The sequence below is a fragment of the Typopeltis vanoorti genome, chromosome 6, assembly GCF_054136105.1.
Source record: "Typopeltis vanoorti isolate ZY-2024b chromosome 6, IOZ_Tvanoo_1.0, whole genome shotgun sequence".
Lineage (NCBI taxonomy): Eukaryota > Metazoa > Arthropoda > Arachnida > Uropygi > Thelyphonidae > Typopeltis > Typopeltis vanoorti.
In genome coordinates, this window is record NC_143554.1 from 4185107 (window position 1) to 4210825 (window position 25719).

General features: G+C 44.0%; 1 protein-coding gene across 1 annotated transcript in view; it reads left to right on the plus strand.

Annotated features, from left to right (window-relative positions):
* Nucleotides 1-25719, plus strand: part of LOC150105255 (corticotropin-releasing hormone receptor 1-like) — a 190978-nt gene that overhangs the window by 76616 nt on the left and 88643 nt on the right. The window contains exon 5 of the mRNA XM_090394652.1: nt 10713-10842. Within this exon, the coding sequence (XP_090250778.1) occupies nt 10713-10842 (130 nt within the window). The remainder of the gene's footprint in view (nt 1-10712; nt 10843-25719) is intronic.

Consider the following 25719-nt stretch of genomic DNA (forward strand, 5'->3'; position numbering starts at 1 on the left):
CGTGAAGGAGTAGAGGCGGAACAACCTCTCTGGTCAAATCTCAACTTCCGAATGAAGAACTTAACGTGAATGGTGACGACGACGGATTGATTCGGTTACTCCAAGACCGAAGCAACTAAAGCTACGGAATGGGTTCATTTTGTTCGCTACTGGTTGTTCCATCTGATTGGTGGTTTGCTTCTTTTACGGAAAGAAAAAAAGAAAGACCCTTTTAGGAAGAAAATCCCTTCCATGTCCGTATACGACAGCGGAAAAGTCGCCTTCATTCGAAAAGGCTTTGATCCGAGACGGGACTCGAACACTCTGTTTCCACTCCAAAGATGTTGCTGACAGAGCAGCGGAATCTCCGGTGGAGGAAGGAGGAGCTTCTTTCTTCGATCCTTCAATCCTACGCTAGACCGAAATATCTCAACAGAGCCTTTACGTCGTTTGTCTGAGGTTCCATGTTTAAGATGGAAACTTTCACGGTTTCCACCTTCCGAACTGAAGAAACGATTGCTTCAGCATTGCTTTTAAGATAAATTTATTTCGCTAAAACGCGTTTTCATCAAGGTGTAAATTCTCCCTCGATCGAGAATGTGAGCGGACCTCCTGCGGTCCTTCGCTTCGTCTACCCACTTCAGCTAAGAAACGCACTCGTCTTCCAATGAAGACATCCGGTTTCGAAAAATTTAAGAAGCGACACAAACGACGGAAGCCTCGGCTAGAAAAAAAAGCAAAGTGCCAGCCGAGGAATGTGAATTACGATCACGGATTGTGAGCGAACGATCAAAGGGACTTCGTTTGAAGATTCAATACACGAAGTGCTTCCAAATAACGCTGGCCTCGTGTAAAAGGATGTTGCTGCCGCACGCATGTCTGACGACTTCATCTGAAGAAACATGAATGGACTCGCAGCGCTGATATCACAATAGTCAGCCCCGTGCTCATCTACTCATCACCAGTTCACTACACGAGACTGTTATACTCCCTTTTATAATCCTGCGGATCAGAACAGGATTCATTTTTCTGACGACCCAGTTCATCGTGTTATTTCACGATCACTTGTAATCAGAGCACGTGCTTTGGGTGAAAATATTTACAGGCCTGATATTTCGAGCTTTTTTTTTTGTTATAATTCTGTCTTTACCTCGTTCAGGTTTGTTCGAGCCGCAATATGTTGACATATTTTACTTCCAAGTGGGAGAGATCCGACACTTTGAAGAGCAGAAGAATGGAGTCCATTTGCTCATCCCTAACTCTCGAAGTGTGCGTGTTTGTGTCCACCCACCATGAGGTAGCGTCTTTCTTGTTAACGTATTCTTACTGCGCCTCCAGATTAGATTTTGTTTCGAAAGTTTCATCGCGTCAAATCAACAACTTTTCAAACATCTCGCCGCTAACAATGATGTTTTCACGTTTCAGACCTGCCAATACTTCGCTTTTAATACAAAAGCTAATCGAAAACTTTCTGTTGGTAAACACGTGTGAGGCGTCTGAGGTGCATTGAAATCTGCTTCACGTGAGCATGCGTTTGTGTGGCTTATTCTTTCAGCCGCAGTCTTCTATTAGCGGTCCAAATAAGTCCTTGGAGGAGGAAAATCGCTTCCGAAACCTCACGCATGCTGTTGCGGTTTAAAGAGCCACGCGCTACTAGCTGAAGACCGCGTAGCCTGAGGTTGTGACGGGTGGGCGTGTTGGTTTAGCGAAGAGCTTTCTCTCCCGCTAAGAACAAACAGCGACTCTAAAATGGATGTCAGCATTATTTGAACTCGCAATTATTGAACCCGGAGTGACACAACAGGCTTCACTCGGCAAAGATAAATAATTCTCAGAAGTAATCACGCTAAGAAAAGCTCTTCATCTCTGCTCACGCTCCTCTGATCACTTTGTTTGAACGCGGATTTCTAAACACGTTTCGCTCTGTGTGTGGATTAAAAAGAAGATTGGTCTTCTTAAATCTTTTACACCATCGACGTGCTTACGGCGATTTTCATGTTTCCTTTAGGCTGCTGTTTTGTATTAAGCGAACATCGCGTGGAACTCTTCAGTTTGCTTCGAAGTTCAAAATTCTATGCTACAAAGTTAGAACGAAACACAGCAGCCTCGTGATTCTTACGTGAATACGACAACAGAATAATATTTCATATTCTTAAGGAGCTAGTTTAGGTCTTCCAAAGAACATACTAGAGAGGAAGGTCCAAACTACATCACGAGTTACTTGTACAACTTTTGGTTAGCATTCTTGGCTACTGGATGACAACCCCCTCATCTCATTTCATTGTCTGCTTGGTAGTTGTCATGGCTGCCGCATCACTTAGCTGAGGGTTAGAAATAGTTCGGTTACTTGTGTTAACGTTAATCGGAGAATACTTGAATTACACGAATTTGGGCTGTTCCCACCCGTGCTCAGACGACTTTCAATTTCTCACATCCTTAAATTTATCGATGGAATGTTACAATTAAAAGTCGGATGCTGTAAAAGCAGGCGTGGATTGCTTTTGTTATTCGCACAGTCCGTTTACAAGGACCAAACGTCCCTCTCCAGTAAGGACTTGCAATACGTCCGTTATTTTGGATGTGGGATTGGGAATCAAGATACCCAAGCATACACTTCTCCTTTACGGTTGAACTTCTTGTAAAATTTATTTTGAAGATCGAGTTTATCCAGTGGGTGATTTCTGAGGTGCTAACGATTGGAGAGCCAAATCTTCGTGTGCCAGATTGATACTTCTGTTTAAGATCGTGCCCACCTTAGTCTTCCGTAACAGTAGGAGGTCCTCTTCACAACTTCGAGTAACTGATCAGTACAGGAATACACTTCGCACTGAAGGATGAACCCTAAAGACCTCGTCATCGGAAGAAAGCATTTGTGACGTTGTCAACAACAAACTCCAACTAACTGAACAGAAGAAATCAAACATGATCTTGAAGGTTGAGTTTATCCAAAGAAGAACCTCACTTCTTCGATCCGTCTTCAACAACAGAACTTATTACTGTCAAGAACGAGCCTATTGTTGGACGCAGACACAAACTTCTGTCTTCATGTTTGAAGACAAAGAATAGAAAGTGACGTAAGTGGCCTTTTTAGAGAAAGTTTATTTCTCTAAACAATGCGTTTCTCTTGAAAGGGTTTCTTACATCGCGCTAATATCAAGGCTTTTGTCTTCTCTCCTCTTCATTTGCAGCAGTAAGAATGAAAGAGAATTAAAGACGTTAACACTACACGAAATTTCCACTGCGAAAGGCTTTTAAGCCTGTGAGACACACACACACACACACACACACACACACACACACACGCACACACCTCCATTAGCAGCATTGGGGGAGGATGGGCTGACATTACATAATCCGGAGATTCTGATCTACAGACCGAACAAAGAACTTTCTCAAGGCAATGAAACAAAGAAAATTCCAATAAAATGGATTGCTTGGAGTTGATTTCTTCAAAGAAAGAATCGAGAAGAAACAAATCAGATTTAAAATTTGCGTTTATTTTCGACATTGCAAAATAGCAGAATATGCGATTGAAGTGTTTACATTTTGGTTTTATATTTTTTCCTATTCGACAAGTTTTGGGTTATCATTAGATAATACAAAATAAGTTTTGTTGGGTAACAAAAAATGAAGATTCTCCTGAATTGTTGCAAAAATCCGCTCTTTTCCAAAGACAGACTTTGATTCGGGTAACCAACTCCTTGCTGAACAGGATAATTCAATACTTAGAATAATTTCTATTTACTAAGTAGAAACACGCGTTTTTCTACTTAGATGACAAATTTGATGCTGCGTTTTTAGAAATGAAAAAAATAAGTTCATAAAATTACACGAGAATAATTTCATTTGATAATCGCCATTTCTGTTTTCATTCGTCGACTAAACCTCGATATAAATCCACAAAAAAATAACACAAACCATCGGAATGGGTTATGAAGAGAGTTGCCAATCTTCCATTAAGAGGGAAGATGCTTCTTTAGGGGGGTCACGCATCAACTCGACGATGAAGAACAATTTCTTTTTAAATTATACATTTTTGGTCGTTTTATAATAGAAATACACAAGACCACACGAGCAGGGAATGTAAAATACTCCTGGATATTTGTAGAAAGGAACTTTATCTTTTGGAGATCCTAAAACTTGTCTGATGTTGGGGGTTGGTTTGAAGACCACTCTGATGTTGTGTGCTCTGAGTATTCTTGCTATTTGATAAGAAATCGACTTGATGAAAGGTATCACTACAGTAGAAATGTGCTGACGGTGGGATTCTTCTTGTCTGGGGTTGTCATTGTACAGATATTTTTTGATGATGTTTTGAGGATATCCATTTTGTGAGAATGAGTTGGCTATTAGTGAGCGTTTATTCTGTGTATCCTCCTCTTCTGATATAAACTTTTTGGCTCTATGTTTCAACATGGGGATAATGCTCAGTTTGTGTGTCTTGTGATGGTTTGAAGTATAATGAAGATATCTTCCAGTATCTGTGGGCTTTCTGTAAATGGATAATTTGACACTGTTAGGTTGTTGTTTTTTTATCAAGATATCTAAACAATGCAGTTGGTTGTTGTTTTCTACTTCCAGAGTGAATTTTATCTTGCTAGGTATTGAGTGGATTATATCTACAAACGATTTTAGGTTGCTAAGCTGTCTTGCCATATGATGAAAATATCATCCACATCCTGTGGTCTTGCCTACATCGGACAAACTTCACAAAGTTTAGAAATTAGACAAAAAGAACATGTTGGTGATGTAAACCACAACAGAAGCATCTCTTCCGGCTTAGCGCATCATTTCTGCACGTCTAACCACACGATAGATTGGCAAAACAGCTCCATGCCATATCTCGATGACGACTACAGGCATCGTGTATTTAAGGAAGCCACAATAGTGTCAATAACCGGCGGAAACCTCAACAGAAATCAGGGGGGAATTCTAAACAGTTCGTGGAAAAACTTGATCCTCTCTCTCAATCAATCTGAACTACAGCTAGCCAGTAATCACATTACAAGTCTACAACAAATACGCATGCGTGATAATGAATAAGAACAATAAGTCATCTCTGTCACGCGAAACGTGCAACCATAGATACTAGTTTGGTTTACAACGTTTTCTATGTTCCTTTTAATTTGCATTTACTAACTTTCATATCTCCGTGTTGCCTTGAAAAAGCCAGACAGTTTGCTGGCGAAACTGGTAGGTTCGAATAAATGTTTTTATTGTAAAATACTGGTCTGTATTAATAAAATTGTATTTCTACTGATTTCTTTTCTTTACCCTATTCAACTAAGCACTCAAAAGAACGCCAATTCCGAAAGCACGTGCTCATAAAAAGTAACGTAATGCTCCGCTTGATTGTAATGTCTACGGTGTGTCTGTCTGTTAAGCGTGTGCAATCTTCACGGAAATGTTTCGTCGTTTCAACCATTACAAGTTGCTACACCGGATGGGCGATGCCAATGCACTTGGGATTTTTTTTTTTATAAAAAACGGAACCGCAACACAAATTCGCCCGCCCATCTCAAGTACGGGTGGCTGGTTATAGCCATCTAGAAATGTTCAGGGATCAGCGTGCACCTTAAAACAAGTTATCTCCACAAGTTTCAACACGAAAATAATTTTTTTCTTCACATTTTAAAATGCTTTTCTGCGATAATTTTAAGAATTTCAACAAAATGCGAAAATTCAAAGCAGTTTTTGGTTCGCTAAAATTTTGCATTCCATTCGAAAGTATGCAACCGACGTCACTTCCCTTGCGGTTAACTCTGAAACGTGCCGATCACAAACCGGACTACTTAGTGTTAACCGCACCGCCGATTACGCACATTAATGAGCCGAACATTTCCTCTCCTCGTCCTTCTTTTCAAGGTGACCAAAAGTGTCTGTCCTGATGCATTACTTTTCATTAAATGTTCGTAGCTAGCTTACACTCGAGCCTCGATAACTTCGCACGTGACACAAAAACCATAGAATTAAAAAAATATATATCCTTACAGATGACCTGATCCACATCGTCGACTTTCTCCTTTTCTCCTCATAAATCACAAAACGTATTAAAATTTTGGATCTGCTCGGAGAGATAACGTTGGTTTCCCTACTCTACACGTGAGTAATGCAGAGAAGTGGCTTCACGGGGATTTGAACAAAAAGACAATTTTAAAGACGACTCAAGCAAAGCTTGACGCTTTGAAAGATTAAGTTACAGCATACAAACAGGGTGGTCTGACCGTGAAAGCCAAAGCCTCCGAGGAGCTCTCATTTACGCTGATTTATGTGGCAGCCGCTATTTTCTCTCCTCCGAGGTCGTTCAATAAAGGATGAATTCTCTTACAAGACGTACGCGATGAAAAGATTAAAACATCTGCTCCGATGCGAGTTCGACGTGGAAAGAAAAAGTTTAATAACAAACAACAGCTCGCTCGCGCCCAAGAGAAAGCTCTGAATGCGCCGTTGAGGGTGAGGTTAACTGGCGGAATGCCAGATTTAACATCGCGTTTGCGCGAGACGAGGACTCCCTCTTAATCAAACAAATAAAACGCAATTGAATCGAAATTCTTCCGCGAAATCCCTCGAGATCCGCTAATGCAAACAAATGATGCGAGCTGATGACCTCTGCGTTTTACGTCACAGAAATGGTGCCGTCTGCCACGGATTGAAAGTCGCGAGACGGAAAGAATTGGAGAATCAAAGACGCAATTAGATCCGCTATCACCACACGGATTTGCATTCGTCTCGTCTTGATGGAAGAGTTCTTTACGTCCTCCTTTATAACGCGGAACCCCCTCGCGACAGAAAAATAACTTCCTGCGATAAAAATATTTCAGAAGGAGAAGGAAGTTCAATTCGTTTTGATGATTCTTGCAATCTGGATTAGAAATTAGAAGCCACTGAAAGGACGGAAACTAACCTGAAAAGATCCGTGGTTAAAATGGGATTAGTTTTAAGTTTTCACGGGCTTACCAGCTGAGACAATCACGTGAGCCTGTTCTTGGGACTGCTCGTCTGTTTAACAAGAAATTACGGTTCAAGAGGAAACCCCCTCCACACAACTCGTTTCGCTTGACGAATCCCCGAAGTAAAATTCCCTCCCTCGAATACCTACTTGAACCAATTTTTTCATATCGAAAGCGCTTCACGTAGATGAACCTGCGTCTGTTGTACCAGGGCCAACTGGCGGTGTTCTATGTCACAGGGGCGGGGCCCCTGGATTGTCGTCGTGCAATTGCAGGGTATGAAACTTGCTGTCCACGTCTGGTAGCAAACCGCTGTTGTACTTCGTCGCCACTTGATCCCCGAGTCATCCGTTAGACTGAGTGTCGTCAGCAGCCTCTTGCTTGACTAAGTTTTTTCCAGCCGTAGGACTACTCGTGGCTGCATGTTTTACGATTACGGGAACATCCTTTATGCATGTCAGCGTTTCTGTGCGTGAGTTCGAAGTAGCTTCGGTGGCATTTGCGTAAGAAATCGAGCACTGGATTATCGCACTCGCTGAAAGTCCGTACGCATGCATTGAAATAAACGTGCAAACCCTTTCTAGCTAAGTTCCCCCGGACGATGGAGTGTTCCTAATATGTTGGTCACTTCGTGTATTTGAATTCAGCATTTCTCGGAAAAAGAAAGCCCGTCGAGAACCGGCGGGAGGATGTCAGCGCAAAACTGTGGTAGTAGCAGACAGTGTAACGACGGAAGCGATTACTTTCTCCCCTGATCACCCCTTACGTAGTCGAAGGCCCCTTATAAGAGCTTTTCGGTCGAAGGTGAGTTTTACGGTCTCATACGAAGACGAGCGTTTTTCCTTCCGCAAAACAGGCAAACCGGTTAGAAGAATACGCGCAATCAACAGACGTAATCCACTGGCCTCATAACCGCAGTTGCTTCGGTCTTAACCCCCACAGAAATTAAAAGAGTTTACGAAATCGCTTCATGAATTCGCAGCATTCTTTTTCCAGTGAAAGATAAGCACGCGCATTGAACAGCTCTCATCCATCTCTCCGCTCCACTTTGATCCCTCTACGAGAGCAGACTCGGTCCTTGAAAGCGCAGACCCCCAACGTAAAGAGGAAATTTGAAAGGAACCTTTTAGTTGGATGAAACTCCCCGGTATTGCACCAATTCCTTAGAAACCTCAACGCAGCTCGTTCTGGTCCTCGAGGAACCTTTCGATGAGTTCTGTTGCAATGCTGGCAAGTAAGACGTCGCAAACTTTCCCTTGAGGGCGGTCCACAAGGGTCTGTTTCAGAAGATCGATTTTGAAACGCATTCCTTTCGGGATCAAAATGTCTGGAACGAGAACGTCAACCTTGAAGTCCAATCAATTGCATGCGATGCTCTCTCATCGACAACCCGTTTCCCTTCGCAGATGTTTCGCACTGCTTCGGCTGCAGAATGCCAAACTGCGAGGCCATAACAAGTTCTCGAATTACACAAGTTCGACTCCCCACGGACTGAACCCTGAAACTTCGGCCCTCGTTTTGCTCTTCGATTTGCGCGCAGAGCAGATCGCTCTTCGCAACGCAAAAGTGAAAATGAAGGCAAATTTGGAAAACGTTTGCTTCGCTTTAATGGGAAATTGTGAAGCTGATGGTAGCGTTAAAGTAACGGCAATATTCGCCCGTTTAATGTACGAATGCCTGTTTCACCTGTCGATCGTTCCTCCTCGCGTAGATTAATGTCGCGGAACATTTATGTTGCCAAGTCCTCTCGGTCATGTTGTTAGCGAAATATTTCAAGTCGGTTTCACTTTCTTAACACAAATCTCTTCTTTAACGTGGATCACTTTAAGGGGGTGGGGGGGTTTACACCCACAAATAAAAACAGGAACAAAAATGCTCGTCTTACAAATTCTGTTTACGGGCATAAAAGAAAACTTGTTTCCCAGCATCGCGTCGTATTACGAGTGTGTCCCATTAAAATTTGCGAGTCCGCAGCTTGTCTTTTGATCATAATCCGCAGGCCATACACGAGGTTCGTATTCGCCTCGTCAAAGGATGCTCATTATACGGTGACAAGCTCGCGAGTGTACCGAGGTGGAAGAAATCGCGGACGTTATTGGATCCCTTCGCCACTGTGAACCGCGATATGCTGCGGTCATTATCCAGCGGGAGGTCTTTATCATTAGTTCGCCGGTCTGGTTGCCGTTCTTTATTTATGGACGTCTTTACCGCCCCAAGAAAGGCCATAAAATGATTTCTGCGGCTCTCTGATGTGGCCGCGTGCTTGGAGGAAATGCCCCACAGAGCTTTGGTGAAGCACTCCTGTTGGAGTCCTGTAAACCGATCCGTTGAGGCGAAAATTGCATCCACCTCCCTAGCAACGAAAAGGATCCCTCAGACGAACGATAACATGGGAATAAATATTCGAAGAAATGGGAGAACTTTCACGGACTCCGGTATTGTTCAACGCGCTCTGAAACGTATTGAGCACGTGCTAATCGTAAAATATCAAGAATTGCAATTTGGGTTAATTTTGTCCTTTTGGGGTCCTTTGACACCAATTCCATCTACTTTTCTTTTAAAAAAATGACCTCCTTTGTGAACTAAGTCCTAGAAAGAATCATTAAAGTCGTTGGCTATTTTAATCTTTCACGCGCATTCCGGCAGGTAAAAAGCATCTTACCCCCCAGTGATTCTAAGCCCCGAACTGCAGTCTGAGGGAAACACGATCCGATGTTTGTATGCAGCTTTAATTTTTGTCTTCTTGCAGCGCTCAAGAGGAAGGACGAAGTGAATTCATCGACCTGAATATGGGGTGAGGTGGGGATGCCCCTCAATGGACGTGTCAGAAGTTGGGGAAATATTCGTGAAGAGCTTGAACAAGATGCAAAATGATTCATTCTTGTATTTTCAAGAAAACTTTGCATAAAGGAGGAAGTGAGAAAGTTCGCTTTCTCACTGGAAAGCGAACTGACCTACGATGACGTTTCATTATCGCTCCCATTTGGACCAATTTCCGAATTCTACAAAAGATCTTCGGATATCACCGAAGACAGACCAAACAGATGTGGTGAGATTTTCTTCGCCAAATAACAGTTCCTCATTTCGTCCGAAGTACGGGTGAGTTTTTCGGCATTTCATGGACATGCGATGCCAATATTTGATGAGGGTTTCTTCCTTCGGCCAAGGAATAAAATAGCGGACAGAACGAAGTTTTATTCTGCAGGATTCCGTCTCCACGTGGAGATGAAATAAAGTCCTTTCGCACACTCCGATCCTGTCATTCGTATTCTCGTGGTATTCCTTTGCGATATTTGCAAACGCGGATGTTGTTCAGATTGTGTTATGAAATCTCCGGTTCGCGCAGAACTTTAGAAATTCCCGCAGGCACCTCGCACTCCGACAGAGTGGAGAAATCGCTTCCGATCGAGTGCTTTCTACCAACACTCACGATGTTTCAATATCATTGAGCAAACGAACTCTTTCTTGCATTTTCAAGTATTTCGCTCACCACCAACCTCGCGCCGGTTCAGCGTTTCACCCTGCGCACAGTTCAGAGCATCTTCAGGTATTCTGCGACGAGTTTATTTAGCGCATCGAAGCTCAGAAAGCCAAGGGAGATGCTGAGCACTCAGACTCCTCTCTCAGAACAGAACTTTCTTCAATGTTTTGCGATAACGAGAATTGTTTCTGGGCATTTGTTTCATTTTTTTAACATTAATTAGTAAACCTTAATCATTGGAACTTTTAAAATTCAAAATATTGTTAATCTTCCACGATTAATGCGAACGACTCTTCTTTCAGATCTCTGCAGTGTTCTCGGCTGCAGGTTCACCGCAACCTCGTGGTGGCTTTGATGTCTCATTCCGTGCTGCTGCTGCTGATCTCGCTGCCCGTCGTCCTGGGAGACCCCTCCCCTTCGTACAGAGAAGTGGTAACGTACACGCTTTTCTCTCTTCATATTTTACGATCCAACAGACGTTCATGAATTTCGAATGCAAATGTTGTCGATAGCTAATTGCAGTGAAGCGGCTGTGACGCTGGCGCCCTCTATCTGAGGATGATGCGGTTTGTTGCGCAGTAATTAATATTGGAGAATGTTTCGTAATGAATCGTTGATCAAACCGCTGCAATGAGCAGGTTGAACAACGCGCGCGAGTCTTCTGTCATTGACAAGCGATTACTCGTTTTCTGTTCGCTTTCTTTCTCTGAATTTTAACTTCAATCGTCTCTTCATCAATTAAAACAAGTTTTGGAATTTTTCCAAGTTTAAACTGCATTTCGCACGCACAAAGCCCAGTGGAATTATCTCAAGAATGAAAACAAGATAGATTAAGAGAGAGAGAGAGAGCGAAGTACAAGTAGGAAGTGTCTGTTTCTGTAAACACGACAACTGATAAAGAACACTGCACGACGTTTTAAACAGTACGAAAGTTTGAAGGGATCTTCGAGCTCATCCGATTAACCCCGTCTAGCATCGATAATTGCATTCTTCGGGTGCAAAATATGCGCGCGAATAATTTAAATCTCCGTATTGTACGTCAATTAAAACTACGCGAATGCACCGCACTAACGAACCCATCGCGTTTCCAATGCTCAGCTTTGCGGCGCGTGGGATTGACAGAAGGTCGTAACTACGAGGAAATCAAAACGGAATTAGGGAAACGAGCTTAGTTGACATTCGGCTTAACATCGAAACACGCGAGGGAAGGGAAGGAGTTGAAGCCTTCGCACGTCTCGCGTTATTTTCCAGTCCACCATTAAGCCGCGATAAGGAACAGCCGCGTACACGTGCACAGAATGTCGTCGGAAGGAATCACGTGCCGATACTTTTCTATTGCAACGGAGCTTTCGTTTATTTAAAACCTCGCCAGGAAAATATTTGATGTCAAATAATTGCCGAATCTCACGAGCTTTGTTGATGCCCTCATTCGATTCCGTTCACTGCGCTTGCGACAACTCCGCTCTCGAAGGGAGATTTGGATGGGAGTTTATATTTGGGATATTTCTTACAAATGTAATCGCAAATTTTTCTTCAGATTTTTGGTGGCAAAAAGATTCGCAGGACGAAAAATTGTGTTGAGGAGAAGAAATTTGAACAGAAACTCGGCTGCTTGTTCTTGAACTCGGAGTTGTCTTTCAGTTACGGCTGTCGGATGTCCAAATCCATCGGTGACCTCACTATACAGGCATCGTTTAAAGTGACGAGAAAATTGATGAGCTTGGCCGATCATGCCTCCCCTCCGAGTGGTTTCAAATACAAAAAACATTTCGCTTTTCTCTTCCACAAAAACAGCATTGGGGGGTGCGTTGCGTTTTTCTGCATCGACGAATTCTGTTGGTGCAACGAGAGCGGCCTTTCACAGCCCACCTCTAACGAACTGTTTTTCCTGCGCATCAGTCAACGATGGACACAATCATTCAATCATTACCGTAAATCGTAGGTTGGTGGGGGCCCCCACTGACTTGTCTCCTATTTCTTAAGCCATTGAATCCTCCTTCGTTGGCCATTTCTGTTATGCGCAATCATTCTTTATCGCGCTGGACTAACACACGCTGCGTCAATGGAAGCGCGAGCCTTACGGCAGGGAGAAGGATCATGTACGTCATTTACCGGTGTGCGGAGAGAATAATCAACGTGAGCTAGCGATCAATGGTCCGTTTCCATGGCGAGGTTATGCATCGCTCAGTCCTTCCTGCTGAATTCTGTTGGTCTAACACGGGAAATAAGCGACAGGATGGTAAGATAGAACCCTTTAAAACAAGAGGGGGGGAGACGCATTGGGCATCTCGCTCATTTTCGCTTCTGGTTTCCTCTCCTCCTCATCAAATCATCTCTGGACTTTTCGTGTGTTTCTGTCGAGTTGTGTGAAATCTCATTCACGTCTCGTCATCATCTCTGAAGGTTATCCACCCACAAGGTTCGGTTAAGGGCTATGTGTCGCGTTACATAGCGCGAGACATGTGCCCTACTTCCTCGAATTTGGAATTTATTGATCTACATGAAAATACTACGCAACAGAAGATAAATATTTGAGATATGCAAACATTTCTCGATTGCCTTTCAATGTGACATTTTCCATGACAAGAGTTGTAAGTGCACGCAACCTGAAGAGTTTATTACATAAAAATTAAGGTAGAGAATAATGGCAAGGAGATTGGGTGCTCTGCTATTGGTAGTTATATCCAAGAGTATTTTTTTCCACACTGCATGTCCGCTTTCTTTCAGCTAATCACCAAGATGAACACGAACATCGTATCCGACAGTTCCTGTGTCACTGCAGTAAAATAGAACCTCCTTAAAAGTAAAACCAGGACACAAAATATCCTTCCCGCACCCTGTTCACAAACATTCGCGACATACATCACCCCCCTCCCCTCCCAGTCATGACCCAACCTTCTTTCTGACAGAACCCCAAATTCCACCTCAACAACCAGGTACGTCTCACAGTCCAAAATGCACTTTACTGTTCCGCTACCAAGAGGGCAGCACTTGTGCCTTGGTAAAATCCCAATGTCAAGCTACAAAGAATGGTCAAATCCTGAATTCTCTGTTTTTGATCTTCTCTGGCTTAAGATTTCCTTCTGCCCACTCACCTACATTCCTCTGCTGTCTCCAAATAGCGAAACCTAGTTTGACCCGTTGGAGTTTGTCACTGAAGCTTCGCTACCTACCGCCGATTCCAATCCGACGGAACAGAGCTGAAGAATGTTCTCTGATGTAACGAAAATCGTCCATTTACCAACCACAACTCTCCCAACACTCTCATACTTCCTTCAAGTTCTACTTTCAAATATACCAAAGGGTTTGCCTCTCCTCACGCAGGTCATAATCTTATGAGCGATTTGCCGTCGTACGTTTCCGGTCGGTTGGATCATTCTGCACGTGAAACTCTTGAATTTTGGGGAGAAAAGGCGCGTCACTACTGTATGGGGCCTCTTTAGTTGAAAAGCACACGGCGAAACCTCACCGGACCAAAATTCAACCTTGCCTTCTCGGGTTATGGCATACTTTAACAAACACAGAATTAGAACGCATGATCATCAGCGAAATAAGTGACCCAACATTCGGAGAAAATGCCGAGAATATACACAGTGCGGTCCATACGTTTTAGGACCGGATTAGTTGTGTGTACAACTCTGGTGCGATCTATCAGCAAATGCACTCAATAATAGCGCAGGAACAGAGTCAGAAGTAACTGACCGACTAAATCCGCTACGATGTGCAGGTGATCCAATATTAATTGCTGAAGTAGAAGACGAATTCCATTCAGTTCTGAAAAATCCCGACTAGAATGTTACCAAGTATTGCATTCAGAAGACCTTCTGACAAAACCAAAAGATTTAAAGGAAGGGAGTTGATGCGCTTGAGAAAAACAGACAAGGAAGAGGAGTTCTACAAGAACCAACCTCGCAATCGATCAATTAACACACAAATAGATTCACCGCGTGAACAGAACGCCACAGGAAGACTGAATTGTGTGCAGATGAGCCAAATGATAAAGAACTGGAGGAACAATCGCCAAAGAGATGGTGCGAGAATCGTGGGTTATCATTGCTACTGATGATCTTGGTGGATTTTCCAGGGGAAAACGTTTCCACCTGTGAAGAAGATCGGCTCTTCATATAAATCTTGCGTCCTAGACGGGGGCAGTGCCAAGATCTTCCCAACCGAAGGGCAAACGGCGCATCTTTCTTGAGAAGTTCTCACGAATGCAAGCTATAAATTTGACTTGTATTCGGCCTAGCGGGTGATCAGTCCCCTATAAGTCGATGCTGCGAAGGTCAAATGAAGCGTGGAAATACAGCAACCTTCCTTAAATCTGCTAAAAGCCATCCATCAAAGAACAACCGGCGCGAATTAATATACAAGTAGTTCAATCACAAGTTGGAGTTCCAGGATTTTCCTTTCGTGGAAAGGTTGATCTTTTTAAAAATAACCTTTCACCCAATTTTCTTCCAGTTTGCTCAAACAGGTAAAAGAACCTCAATGCAATGAAGCAGCCCCTAAAACGAGTCAGAAAATATTCGTGAATACTTGAAAGTGTTAGCATATCCGAGAGCAATCTGCTTTGAGAGAATCAGCAGCTGCTCATCAACAAGCGTGGAATGATTTTAAATGAGCGAATAGGGGGCGCTTGCTGAGCTCCTACAAGCAGCACACAATTTAGATGAACCTGCACCTACGTGCAGGCCCATCTAAAATGCAATATCTCTGGAACGAACGAACCTCTATCCTATTTGCATAATCACCTTCATCAAGAATGAGCAGATTTCGTTGACAGCACATAAATGCAGTGGATCGGACGACACAGCGTTCGCTTAAGACGAATGTCTGCCATAACGAGTTTCGCAACCACACCACACAGACGCAGAATGCGACACGAGCATTGCTCTGAAACGGGCGCAGTTCAAGTTGTAGAACTCATTGAAATGAAAGACGGACCTTCGAGGATTGCCGTGGGACAGCTCGATCTCGTTTCTTTCCGGTTTATGCGAAAACAAAAGATTCGGCACAAACTGTTTTCGGACTCCCCGAATGGAATGGGACGGCACGCGCATTTTGCGCAGATTACTTGGGCTCAATCGTGTCATCGCATTTCAGTTTTATTTCTCTGTGAGAAGGATGAATGTCGACAACCATTCCCCGGATATCCGCCGTAACGTTTCTGATGGAGTTCGGATCGTTATTTGCGATGGCAATCGGACGCGAGTGCGTCATTTTAATCCCTTCCTCCGTGTTGTTCGAGTTCCTTGCTGGAGGAAGTCGTTTCGTATGAGACCACTCGTTAAGTGATCATTCTTAAGAGGAATCACAAGTTTAAAATAAGCACCAAAGCAACGTAGCGTTCTGTCCCATCATCGTATTTCGCTATTAAGTCAGCGAAAGGCGATCAATAAAAGCTGAAATTTGATTTTTAAACTCGCGTCTTGTTTTCCAGTCCAATGGAGAATTTAGAAAGATTTCAGTTCGAGTTTCATGAGGAGTGTTGCCGACTGCTTTTTGCATTGAAATTTTCCTGGCAACTGACCCCACTTCCTCGTTTGAATTCGATCTTCGTGGGACAGCCGAATGTATCCATCCGCTCTCAAATTCGCCATAAAAATGCAAAACAAAAAAGTGAAAACGTTTAAAACTGCCATCTCGTGCTGTCACGTCTTAGTTTCGGACAGTCTTGAGCATAACTCGACGCATAATTATGGTTCCGTCTTTGATCTCTTCAAGTAGCATTTGGCCACCTAAACGCCACCTTCCTTGTCACTATTTCGCGTCCGTGGGATTTTTATTGGGACTTCGACCTTCCCTTCGCGACTGCACATTTTTGGCGAGACTTGTTTGCATCCAACTCGGATTCTATCCACAACCAGCAGATGGTGCTGGTATTTGCAATTACAAGCTGAGACTCCGAGGCTGCTGTGCTATGTCTGTTGTGCGCTTGTTCCAGTCGGTTTGGCTCTTTTGTAGGTTAAAAAAAATTGAGTTTTCCGGAAAGGAAAACTCAATGTCTTCGTATGGGACTGTCCAGCTCCCCTTCAAACTCAAACGCCCTGATAAAGGTTCTTCAGGTTTCTAAACCAGGTCAATCCAGCGTCGATTCTGAATGAAAGTGGCTCGCCTGGCGATGCATACAGGAAAGAAGCCGTTGGCACTTTGACCAGCCAGGAAACCTCGTTGGATTCTAAGGGATCCAACGGCAAGGAAATTTGTGGCACGAGAATGAAATCTACAAGTGAATTAATGGAAATAAAAGTAAGCAAAACAGAAGCAGTGTTGAGAAAGTAACAGAGGCGAGCAATAAATATAAACTGCACAGCGATTTAAATATTCATGCGTTATAATTACGTGACACCTCCAGAGAGTCCTAAAACTCATCGAGGGAGGGCAACTACTCTAAAGCTCTCTGTCTCCACCTCAATTCAACTACACCCACGCCATCTGCCGCTCACGCTAACACTGGTATTTCCATAGACAACCACAAACATCCATGTCGGGATTCGAACCCGCAGCCTTTTGGCGGGAGAGCAAAATGGGGAAAGTAAAAGAAAAGAAATGCGATGGACAGAACGCAATAATCTCTCTCAGGCTCCGAGTCGACCCCCTTGGGAATTTGAAAATGAAAAAGCTCCTTGGAAGAGGGATGAAAATGCCGAAGTAGGTCAAAGGGGTTGCATTTTCTGAAGGGGGGGGGGGTGGACGAGCTCAGAAGAATATCATAAAAAAAAAAGGAAGAGAAATTCGGTCTTTGATGAATCTTAAATCGATGAAATCAGAAAAGCATTCGATGCGACAAAGAAACAAACGATGGTTGAAGTCGAGTGAAGAAGAAATGGAAAGAAGTAGTTTGAGGCCTCACGATGGCACTGATGAAACAGCGCTGTTTGCAAGCGGAGCTACTTCAGCAACCCCCAAAACAAATTCCGAATGCCTCGAGGGATTTAAAAGCAACTTCTTTCCCTCGCACGACTCCTTTTCTTAGCTCGGCGTCTTATTTGCTGCTCATCTTGAAATTAAATGCATCGAAAAACTGAACGAAAAAGAAAAGACTTCGTTGGAAAGAAAGAAAAGTCTTCTCAAATGACTGTTTGTTTGGCAGCTCGATTCCTCTCCGCTTAAACGAATCTCGCGCCTTAAACGAACGCCCTCGTTGGGCTCAGCAAACTGAACGCGATGAACAAATTAAAAACAAAATTCCGAAAGAAATTAAAACCTCGCGCTTTAATTCGCGTACACCCGACACAAAGTGGCGACAAAAGTTCAAAAGGAACTAACGATAAAATGTCACCTATTCTGCTTCGTGACACGTGTCTGCTGCTGTCCCTCCCTTTGACGGCTGAGCTGCAGAAGAATATTTTACGATTCCGGAGCTGGAAACATCAGCTGCGAGGAAGCCCGCAGTGGTCATCGCCTGTCAAGACCCACCCCTTCTTCTTCTTTGACCATCTTTCGCAATGGCAAAGCGAAGCCACTTTTTATTCGGTGCGACATCCGGAACAGCGCGGTTGACACTTAATACGTCACTTACTTTCTCCGCTGCAATACTTGAGGGGGGGGGGGGGATTAAATGAGGACAATTAAGTCAACGGCGAAAAAACGATTTTGTGATGAACTTTAAGAAATGAGCCGTCGGTTCTTCATCGGAGTTTTTCCTCGTTCTGTCTCTCCCTGCCAAGAATGCTTTAATTGTGCGCGAACTTTAATAAAATTACCAAAACGTGTAATCGAATTACTTCTGCTGCGCCGAGAAAAAAGAAATAAAATAAAAAAATCGGATGAAATACCGCCCCCCCCCCTGCACTTTGTCAGAAAAGAAGGCGAATCTTTGTTCGTTCGTTGCGAGGGGCGACACGCAATTGGGGACTCGTCAACTGGAAAGGAGCTTCTCGTCACAGAAGGGTAAGGGAAACGCGCGAGCCTGAGGAGGAGAATAAGGAATCGAATCGTTAGGACCAATCGCCGAAGAAATGCAGATACGAGCGAAGAGACCATTAAATAAACTTATCCTCCTCGAGATGGACTCCGATTACGAGGAATCGATGACGAAAACGAGCGATCGCCTCATCGGGGGCGAGTTAATTGCTCCGCTCATCGAGAGCAGCTAATCAAGCGGGCCGAAACCTCAGCGTGGCAATTTTAATTACTTCGCTATCGATTGCGGTGATAAACGACCGCTGTCAGCTGCAGCAGACGCAACAGTTCGTGGATCGGCGGCGCGTCTTCGTGTCAGCGAATGACTTCGGACGAGTTCAAGTCCTCGCGTGATCTTGACGCCACCTTAAGAAAACAGAAGTGCATTTTTACGCGAATGTCAAGTGTCTGCAATTTATTTAAGCACGGGGAAGGTCTTAATTCCGAACTAATAAATGAGTTTAAAATTCCTTCCGCAGAGTTAAATCCGCCTTTTTTTTCCTTTTAAATCTCGAACATTGGATTTCAATCCCGGCGTGCAAACTTAAAGAAAAAATTCTCAAATTAGCGACGACGTAAGTGGAGAAGAAACGTCTCGGTGTAAACTTTTTAAATATTAGTCCCGCGTGCGTTTAAAACGCGCACGAGGGAATTGTGTTCCAAGGTCGATCCTCGAGGTTTTTCCCGACATGCAAATAATTAATGGGACGTCATTGGGGTTCCCAGATGTGTGCTGCTTATTAGTTGCAGTTCGAACTGGAGCACTTTTATCTTCCAATCCTTGATGACAGCTTAGCAGCGGCCATTTTGAATAACGTGATGCGTTCGTTCTACCTAAATCACTGGCGAAGCGCTTTATGGAGAACTCACGAAGTTAACGTTAACTGACGAGCCCCATTTTGTTGATTTACCTGAGGGAAAAAAAAAAACGTGTTGCATTTATTTTTTAGGGGGGGGGGGGGAATAGGCGCTCAGTGTGACATTCCAAAAAATAATAAAGCGTGGCAAAGTTGATAACGACCTCCGGGTTTCTTTCCCGGTACTCTTTTCAAAATTCAGTCAAAATTATGCAAACTTCCTTGGCGTTCGCTCTTTCGTGAGCAGGTCTACAAATTCATTTTTCATCCACTCGCACGTGTCGTGCACTTCCGACCAGCATTTGATTCTTAAAAGATTGCAGCCAAACCTGAGATGGTGAATTTTAGCAGAAATGCAACCGCGGATTTTTTTTTTTTTTTTTTTTTTTTATGTGCGCCGGAAGAGGAAATGAATGAGATAAATGCGTGCGCATTTTATAAAATGGCAAATCGGAAATTGAACTCTTTTTAAGCTATTTAAACTATTTTGAGTGTGTTCCGCGCACCTGTGACTCGTGCATTATCAGACTAACGCACGCCTGACGCTTCAGAAGTAAGTTGCCGAATTTTCCCTCGGGCACACGCGCCTGGCCACACTGCCCCACTTAAGAGCTTCTCTCAAACAGGACTTGGAGCCGAACAAAAGAGCTTTTTAACTGCTCGTATCGACATTTGAGCCACGAGCAGGAGATCTTGCACATCAAAGGTGCTCGAGTAGCGAGGATTGCCTAACACAAAGGATCGCGGAGAAGGATAATCCGAAGACCTCTACGAAGGAATCGGGCATAAAGAGAAGGACCTCTCAAAACCGGTGGCTGAATGTCAACAACTTCCGCCTGATAATTGTAAACACGTGCGGCCTTCCTTTCGATGCAATGCTTACAATTGCCGCACCGTCAAAAAAAAAAGTGAGCCGCTATGGTCAAACGAAATGTTTTGCCACTCGAAACGTCGACCTTCCCGTATTTGATGAGTCGGAAGGGTTTCGTGAAAGATGTAAAGCAGCAGGTTTTTAAGGTGAAAAAATTTAAATGTAGAAAAAACTGATAAATTTGTACAAATTTAAATATTTTTATTTTTAAATAATTTAAACTACCATTGCCATGGGGGGAGGGGGACCATCCGAACATCAGTCCTTGAACTAAGAGGGGATTCCTGAAAGCCAATAACTCAACAACCCTGTCTTGTACTCTTATCTCGCTGAAAGCGATAAAAACCTACAGGGGGGGAGACTCCGCACAGGGGACGATGAATCAAAGAAAGTGCTGAGCGATGTCCGTTCATCAGGGTTAAGTCCACATCGACAAGATCGCGGCGGCCCAGAGAGGAAAGGGTTGGGCAGGCTGATTACGATAAAAGCCGAAGATCGCAGCTGTCTTTGTGGGGAGGTTTGCTTTCACAACGAGAAAAATGCCCTCACGGAGGGAGTTCGTCAGCAACCTTCACCACTCGAGCAATTGTGTAACCTCCCTCGCACGTCGAAATCACTGAAATTCCGCTAAGACGGATGAACACTCGACGCCAATTTAACAAAACGGTTCTAACTCGATGACATCACGTGGATTGTGGCGTTTAAATAAAGATTTAAATCGCGTATTAAGATTACTGAAGAACTTATTTGAACTCTTAAAACGAGAAGAAAGCTTCTCCCCTCGCTGAACTGTTCAAGGGACTGCGGGATGACCACCGGAGATGTTCCCCACATTCCGCGAATGGAGATGCGAGGATCAATCCCCAAACAGGTTTTGGGTCTGGCGTATCAGACGAAGGCTGGTTGGTCAGGGCCCTCCGTAGACAACGCCTCCCTTGTCGATGCCACCGAAACAACGTCGTATTGTTGGCGATTTTTGAGGAGGGACGCCAAACGAGGGTCACGCAAATAGCCTTTAACAGAGCGAAGGTGAGGTTTGTCGTCAGCGATCGAGGTGTTATTAATGTTATCGGCTGCGTAGGGTGCAACAAGAACACTTCATATCGCCAAATTCGGACGTTACGATCACATGGCGGCATGTCTTACTATCCGGATACGATAATATTTCGTTCGTAATGCCCTCCGAAAAATTGTCCAAAGCGATCTTTGCCTCGTCGACATTGATTCGCTGGACTGGTCGTTTCGCATCTCTGGTGGGAGTCGTTCGAAGTCTCGAGTGCTAACCTTCGGGACGACGTGTGTAGAGGGATTCTGAGATAAAGGTCATTTGGCGACACATTCCACAAAAGTGGCGACGCTTCGTTGTTTCTCTTGTAAACAACGAACAAGACAGACGCCAGTTTTTAAATACGAAGGTGCTGCCACCTACAAGAGAAAATTCTGAGGATTCATCGTTTATCTGCATATTGTGGAATTTAAATCACGCTCCCCCCCCCCCCCAAAGAATGTTTCAATAACATCACGACGAACGCTTAGTTACAACAGACGAAGTGTTTTTCTGAAGATAGAACGAAGATATTTCTCGTTCATCTTAGTGGGTTCCTGCCACGGGAAGATCGCCAGTTTTATTGAATTTTATTTATTTATGCGAGTGGGATTCGGACCATCCTCTCCCGCTTATATGTGGACGACCTGAAAAGTTCTGTCGAAATATTTCTGGGCTGGTCTGTTCCCACGTGCCACAGTACCAACACCCAAGTGCTAACTCGCGAGGGTTTGATTAGGTGGCTAATCCAGTTACTTCGATTATCCAAAGGCAGAATGTCGATTCGATTTGAAACCGACTGGAAGTGCGTGAATTGAACTGAAAGAAAAAAATCTAAACGATGTTTACTGCGCACGTCGATGTTTACGCTCTCAAAACGGACTGAGCTCGCTCTTGCACGATGCTGGGTTTGATTTGCTTGCTGTCGAACAGTAAACGGGTGCGTTCGGTTCCACCGAAACTCATCTCGATGTTGAAGAGCGAATAAATCGCACCTCCGCAAGGGCGAACACGTGATTGTCCGGTTACAGTCCATTGCGCTAATATTACTGCCCGCTTTTCATTCGGGTGGTTTTCACTGCTGCGCGTGCTCAGACGAACGAAGTAATCTTTAAAATGTATTTAGTATGATTCCCCCCCCCCACACACACACACACCAAAGCCCGTAACCTCAGCTACAGTAGAGTCGAAAGCGTTATTCTAAATACCGCGTCGAATAGTTCCTTCGCTAAAGATGACCCTCAGAAAGATTCCGAGGGTCATCTTTCTGCCGCAAAACTGCTCAAAATTTGAAAATAATTCTATGTTCATCTTTTACGGACGTCTCTCCTCGTCTTTGTTTAAAGTATCGGTGTGTGTACGTGCTCTGCTGATCTCCGGAAGCAGCGCGCCATCGATCCACTATCATTTCCTCGACATCCCACCGAGGTTAATGCGCGAATATATCTCGCGCCAGTGCTACCGGATGATTACGATGAGAAGCGGATGCGTCGGATCTTCGGTAAGACCTCCCCCCCCCCCACGGGAGATAATGTCCGTCAGCTGGGGATATTGTCCAGCCCCCGACACACCGTTCCTCAAAAATCCGCTGCGAATCTATTACGCGTGGTGACTTAGTTTTAAGCTTTCAGCAAGCTGTTCTTCTTCGTCCCCACCCACTTAAAATAAGTGGCTTACTTGCGCCACACCAGAATAACCTTCCATTTTCTTGTCAAGACCGACGACGAACTTCCTGTGTCAGCGCCGAAAGTGCCGCTAACAGCTGCACTTTCTATTATCTCGCAGAGAGAAAGAGGGAGGATAGAAAGAGAAATTAAATCAAGTTGGTGCTCGGATTAGTTCGCTTTGCGCATTAAATTCCAGGAGAGAAAGATGAAGATGGATTTTTCCGTTCGTTACTGCGCACATAATTTAAGCTCGCGCTGAACATCGCGACACTCCTGGCGAAGAAGATGAAAGCGTTCGACGTCGTTCTTCGAGGGCTTGGCGAAAAAATCGAGCACTAAACTCCTCTTTCGAGCGAGGGTTATCGACAAAGCCGTAAAGAAAAAGCCATCGTCGGTTTTACGATGCTGTGGCGGTAACGAATGAAGACTGAAATCGCGTCAGAACTTCGTTTGAGGAATGCGTTTTATTCTTTCAAGATTTGCTGCAGGAATATTCTGATGGACTGGGATTGAAAAGGCATTCGCGTTAACAAATCCGTTGGGAAGTGAATCCACTTAAATAAGAATGAATGGAACCGATATCACGTGGAAATTGCACAGCACTCCACTTGTAGCTAGATTGATGGAACTAAATGTAGCAAACGTTACACTCAACACAAATGTACACCAAAATGGTGCGATCGATCAATAAACACGCGCTCCTTGAAGATGAGGGGGATTGTTCTGCTGTAATTTTCTTCTTTGGAGGAACGGACCATAGAAGCAGAATAACAGCTTTGAATCTGTGTGCGGCAGATTGTCATGGTTTCAGCAATTCACTTCGTTCATCATCACACTCCAAGCATTTTGGGGTCGACCTGGTACTGCAACATCCTGATGATGCAATCGTCGAAGCGATTCAAACAAAAAACGAAATTAACTGGAGTGAGTTTGGCAATGAGGAAAACTTTGAACTCGCCCATCAGGGAAAGCGATCTAAGTTGGAGCTAGCTCTAGAGATCAACCATGTTTGGTACCCACAGCAGGGTTTTCCATATTAACTGCACCCAGGGATGGTTGCAAAACCTGTGATGTAAACGTATGTAAGCAGCTGCACGATCTTCTAAATGCGTTTTCTTAGAACACCCGTGGGTGCAATTATTGGAAGGGATCCTTCCTGTTCCCTCAGCCATACGGCTGGTGGGGGTGGCTACTATACCAGGGAGATGATTTTGAACCAGGTGGTTTCCCATTGCCTTCCTTGCCGTAGTATATTTCATGACTGTAGCCGTGTGTGCTCACGGGACCTGTTTTGAGGGATGGAAAACCATTCTTACTGTGAGGAAAACTCTCCACCTCTTTACGAGACCGGTTACCTCACCTTTAGCCGAAAGAGACCAGATAAAGGTTCCTCGCGTCACTGACGGGAAAGAACCCAGTTCTTTCCGACCAAAGGGCTTCGTTCATACTGACTGAGCACCGGAGGCTCCCTTGGAAGAGATGAGTCCTTCAGAAGACGGAGACAGGCAGGATGGAAGACAAGAAATGGGTTGGCAAGTATGAACTCAGACGGCGAATGCCCAGCAGTTGGGTGGGTTTGTACGGAACGGAAGAAATGATGCTCAGCAGAACAGCACCCACGAAAACTGCCTGAAGGGGAGTAATAAGACGGAAGCAGAAGGTCTGCGGGACAATGAATAGAGTGAATGTGACAGGAGGAGTCGAATTAATCTCTCTTCGGGACGAAACTGAGGAATTTTTGGTGCAGCAAATCTCAGCCGGGAAAAATATTGCAGGGTTGGATGGATTGAGATTGGTAGAAGATTAGCAGCTGTACAGATGAGAGGTGGTCTCGTGAGCTGAAAGTGTCCCAAGTAATTTAGAGAGTGAGGAATCCTGTTGATCATGTGGTCACATGTGGAGATGTTTGAAGATTTAGGTATGATCGAAATTTAGGGGAGGTGAAGTAGCATTTTTAGTGGGTGGGCGACAAAAAAAAGTGTATTTTGGTAGAAATGAAGTTCAAGTTTTCGACCCTTAGTCCCACCTCGGCAACAAATCGCACTGCAACAATTATTGAATCTGAAATAAGCGACGCTTGCATAGTGCAACACGGTTCTCAAATCTATTATTCTTCTTACTCAGTGTTCAAGCGAGATCATCTCCCGTATATTTTCAGCCAACGCGTTTCCACAGACTAAGACGGTGTTCACAGTGAGCTGCACTTCGAAAATACATTAACGATTCCACTCAAACAGATCGAGTAACATCACATTCAGAATGTAACGCTAATCGACGTAAGTACAACAAATTAGAAATCCTGGTTATAATAAACCTCTCCTTAGTCTTGTAAATAATCTTTAAACATAAAGGGTTCGACCAACTGGCGCATCGACACCCGAGTGTCTCGCGTGCACCTCGTTTTGAGCAGTCTTCATCCATGTTGTCGCTCTCCTGAGAATTCGAGCCCCGGTGTTTTTAGTTTGCCTGCCTGCAAAGTTAAATCGACGGAGGTGCAAAAGTGCGTCTTCACTCAGTTGAAAGTTTTTCATCATTTTTGCGATAACTTCAAGCACAGCGAAACTAATTCTTCTTTTCTTGGAATTAATTTAAAATGCATTCCTTTTTTTATTTAAGCAAATATTAATTAATGCGCTTTCTCTTTTATGAAGGGCCTCGATGTCATTGAACGGAACTTATTACTTTTATGCAAATGATGAATTAGGAAAATAAATGAAGCCTCCTGGAATTTGTAATTACTCACGAGGTACCGAACTCATCCACCAACAGCAAACGGAGAAATTAAACCATGCAAAAACAAACCATAATTATCTGAGTAAGTTCGGCAAGATGAGTCATGCAGCTGCTCGAATCTTTACCGTCTTCAAATTGATATGCAAATTGAAAAACATTCGGAGAAGCCGCGATTCGATGACTGCTCTTGTAATGAGAGGAATAATTACAGCCAGATTGTAGCCACTGTGA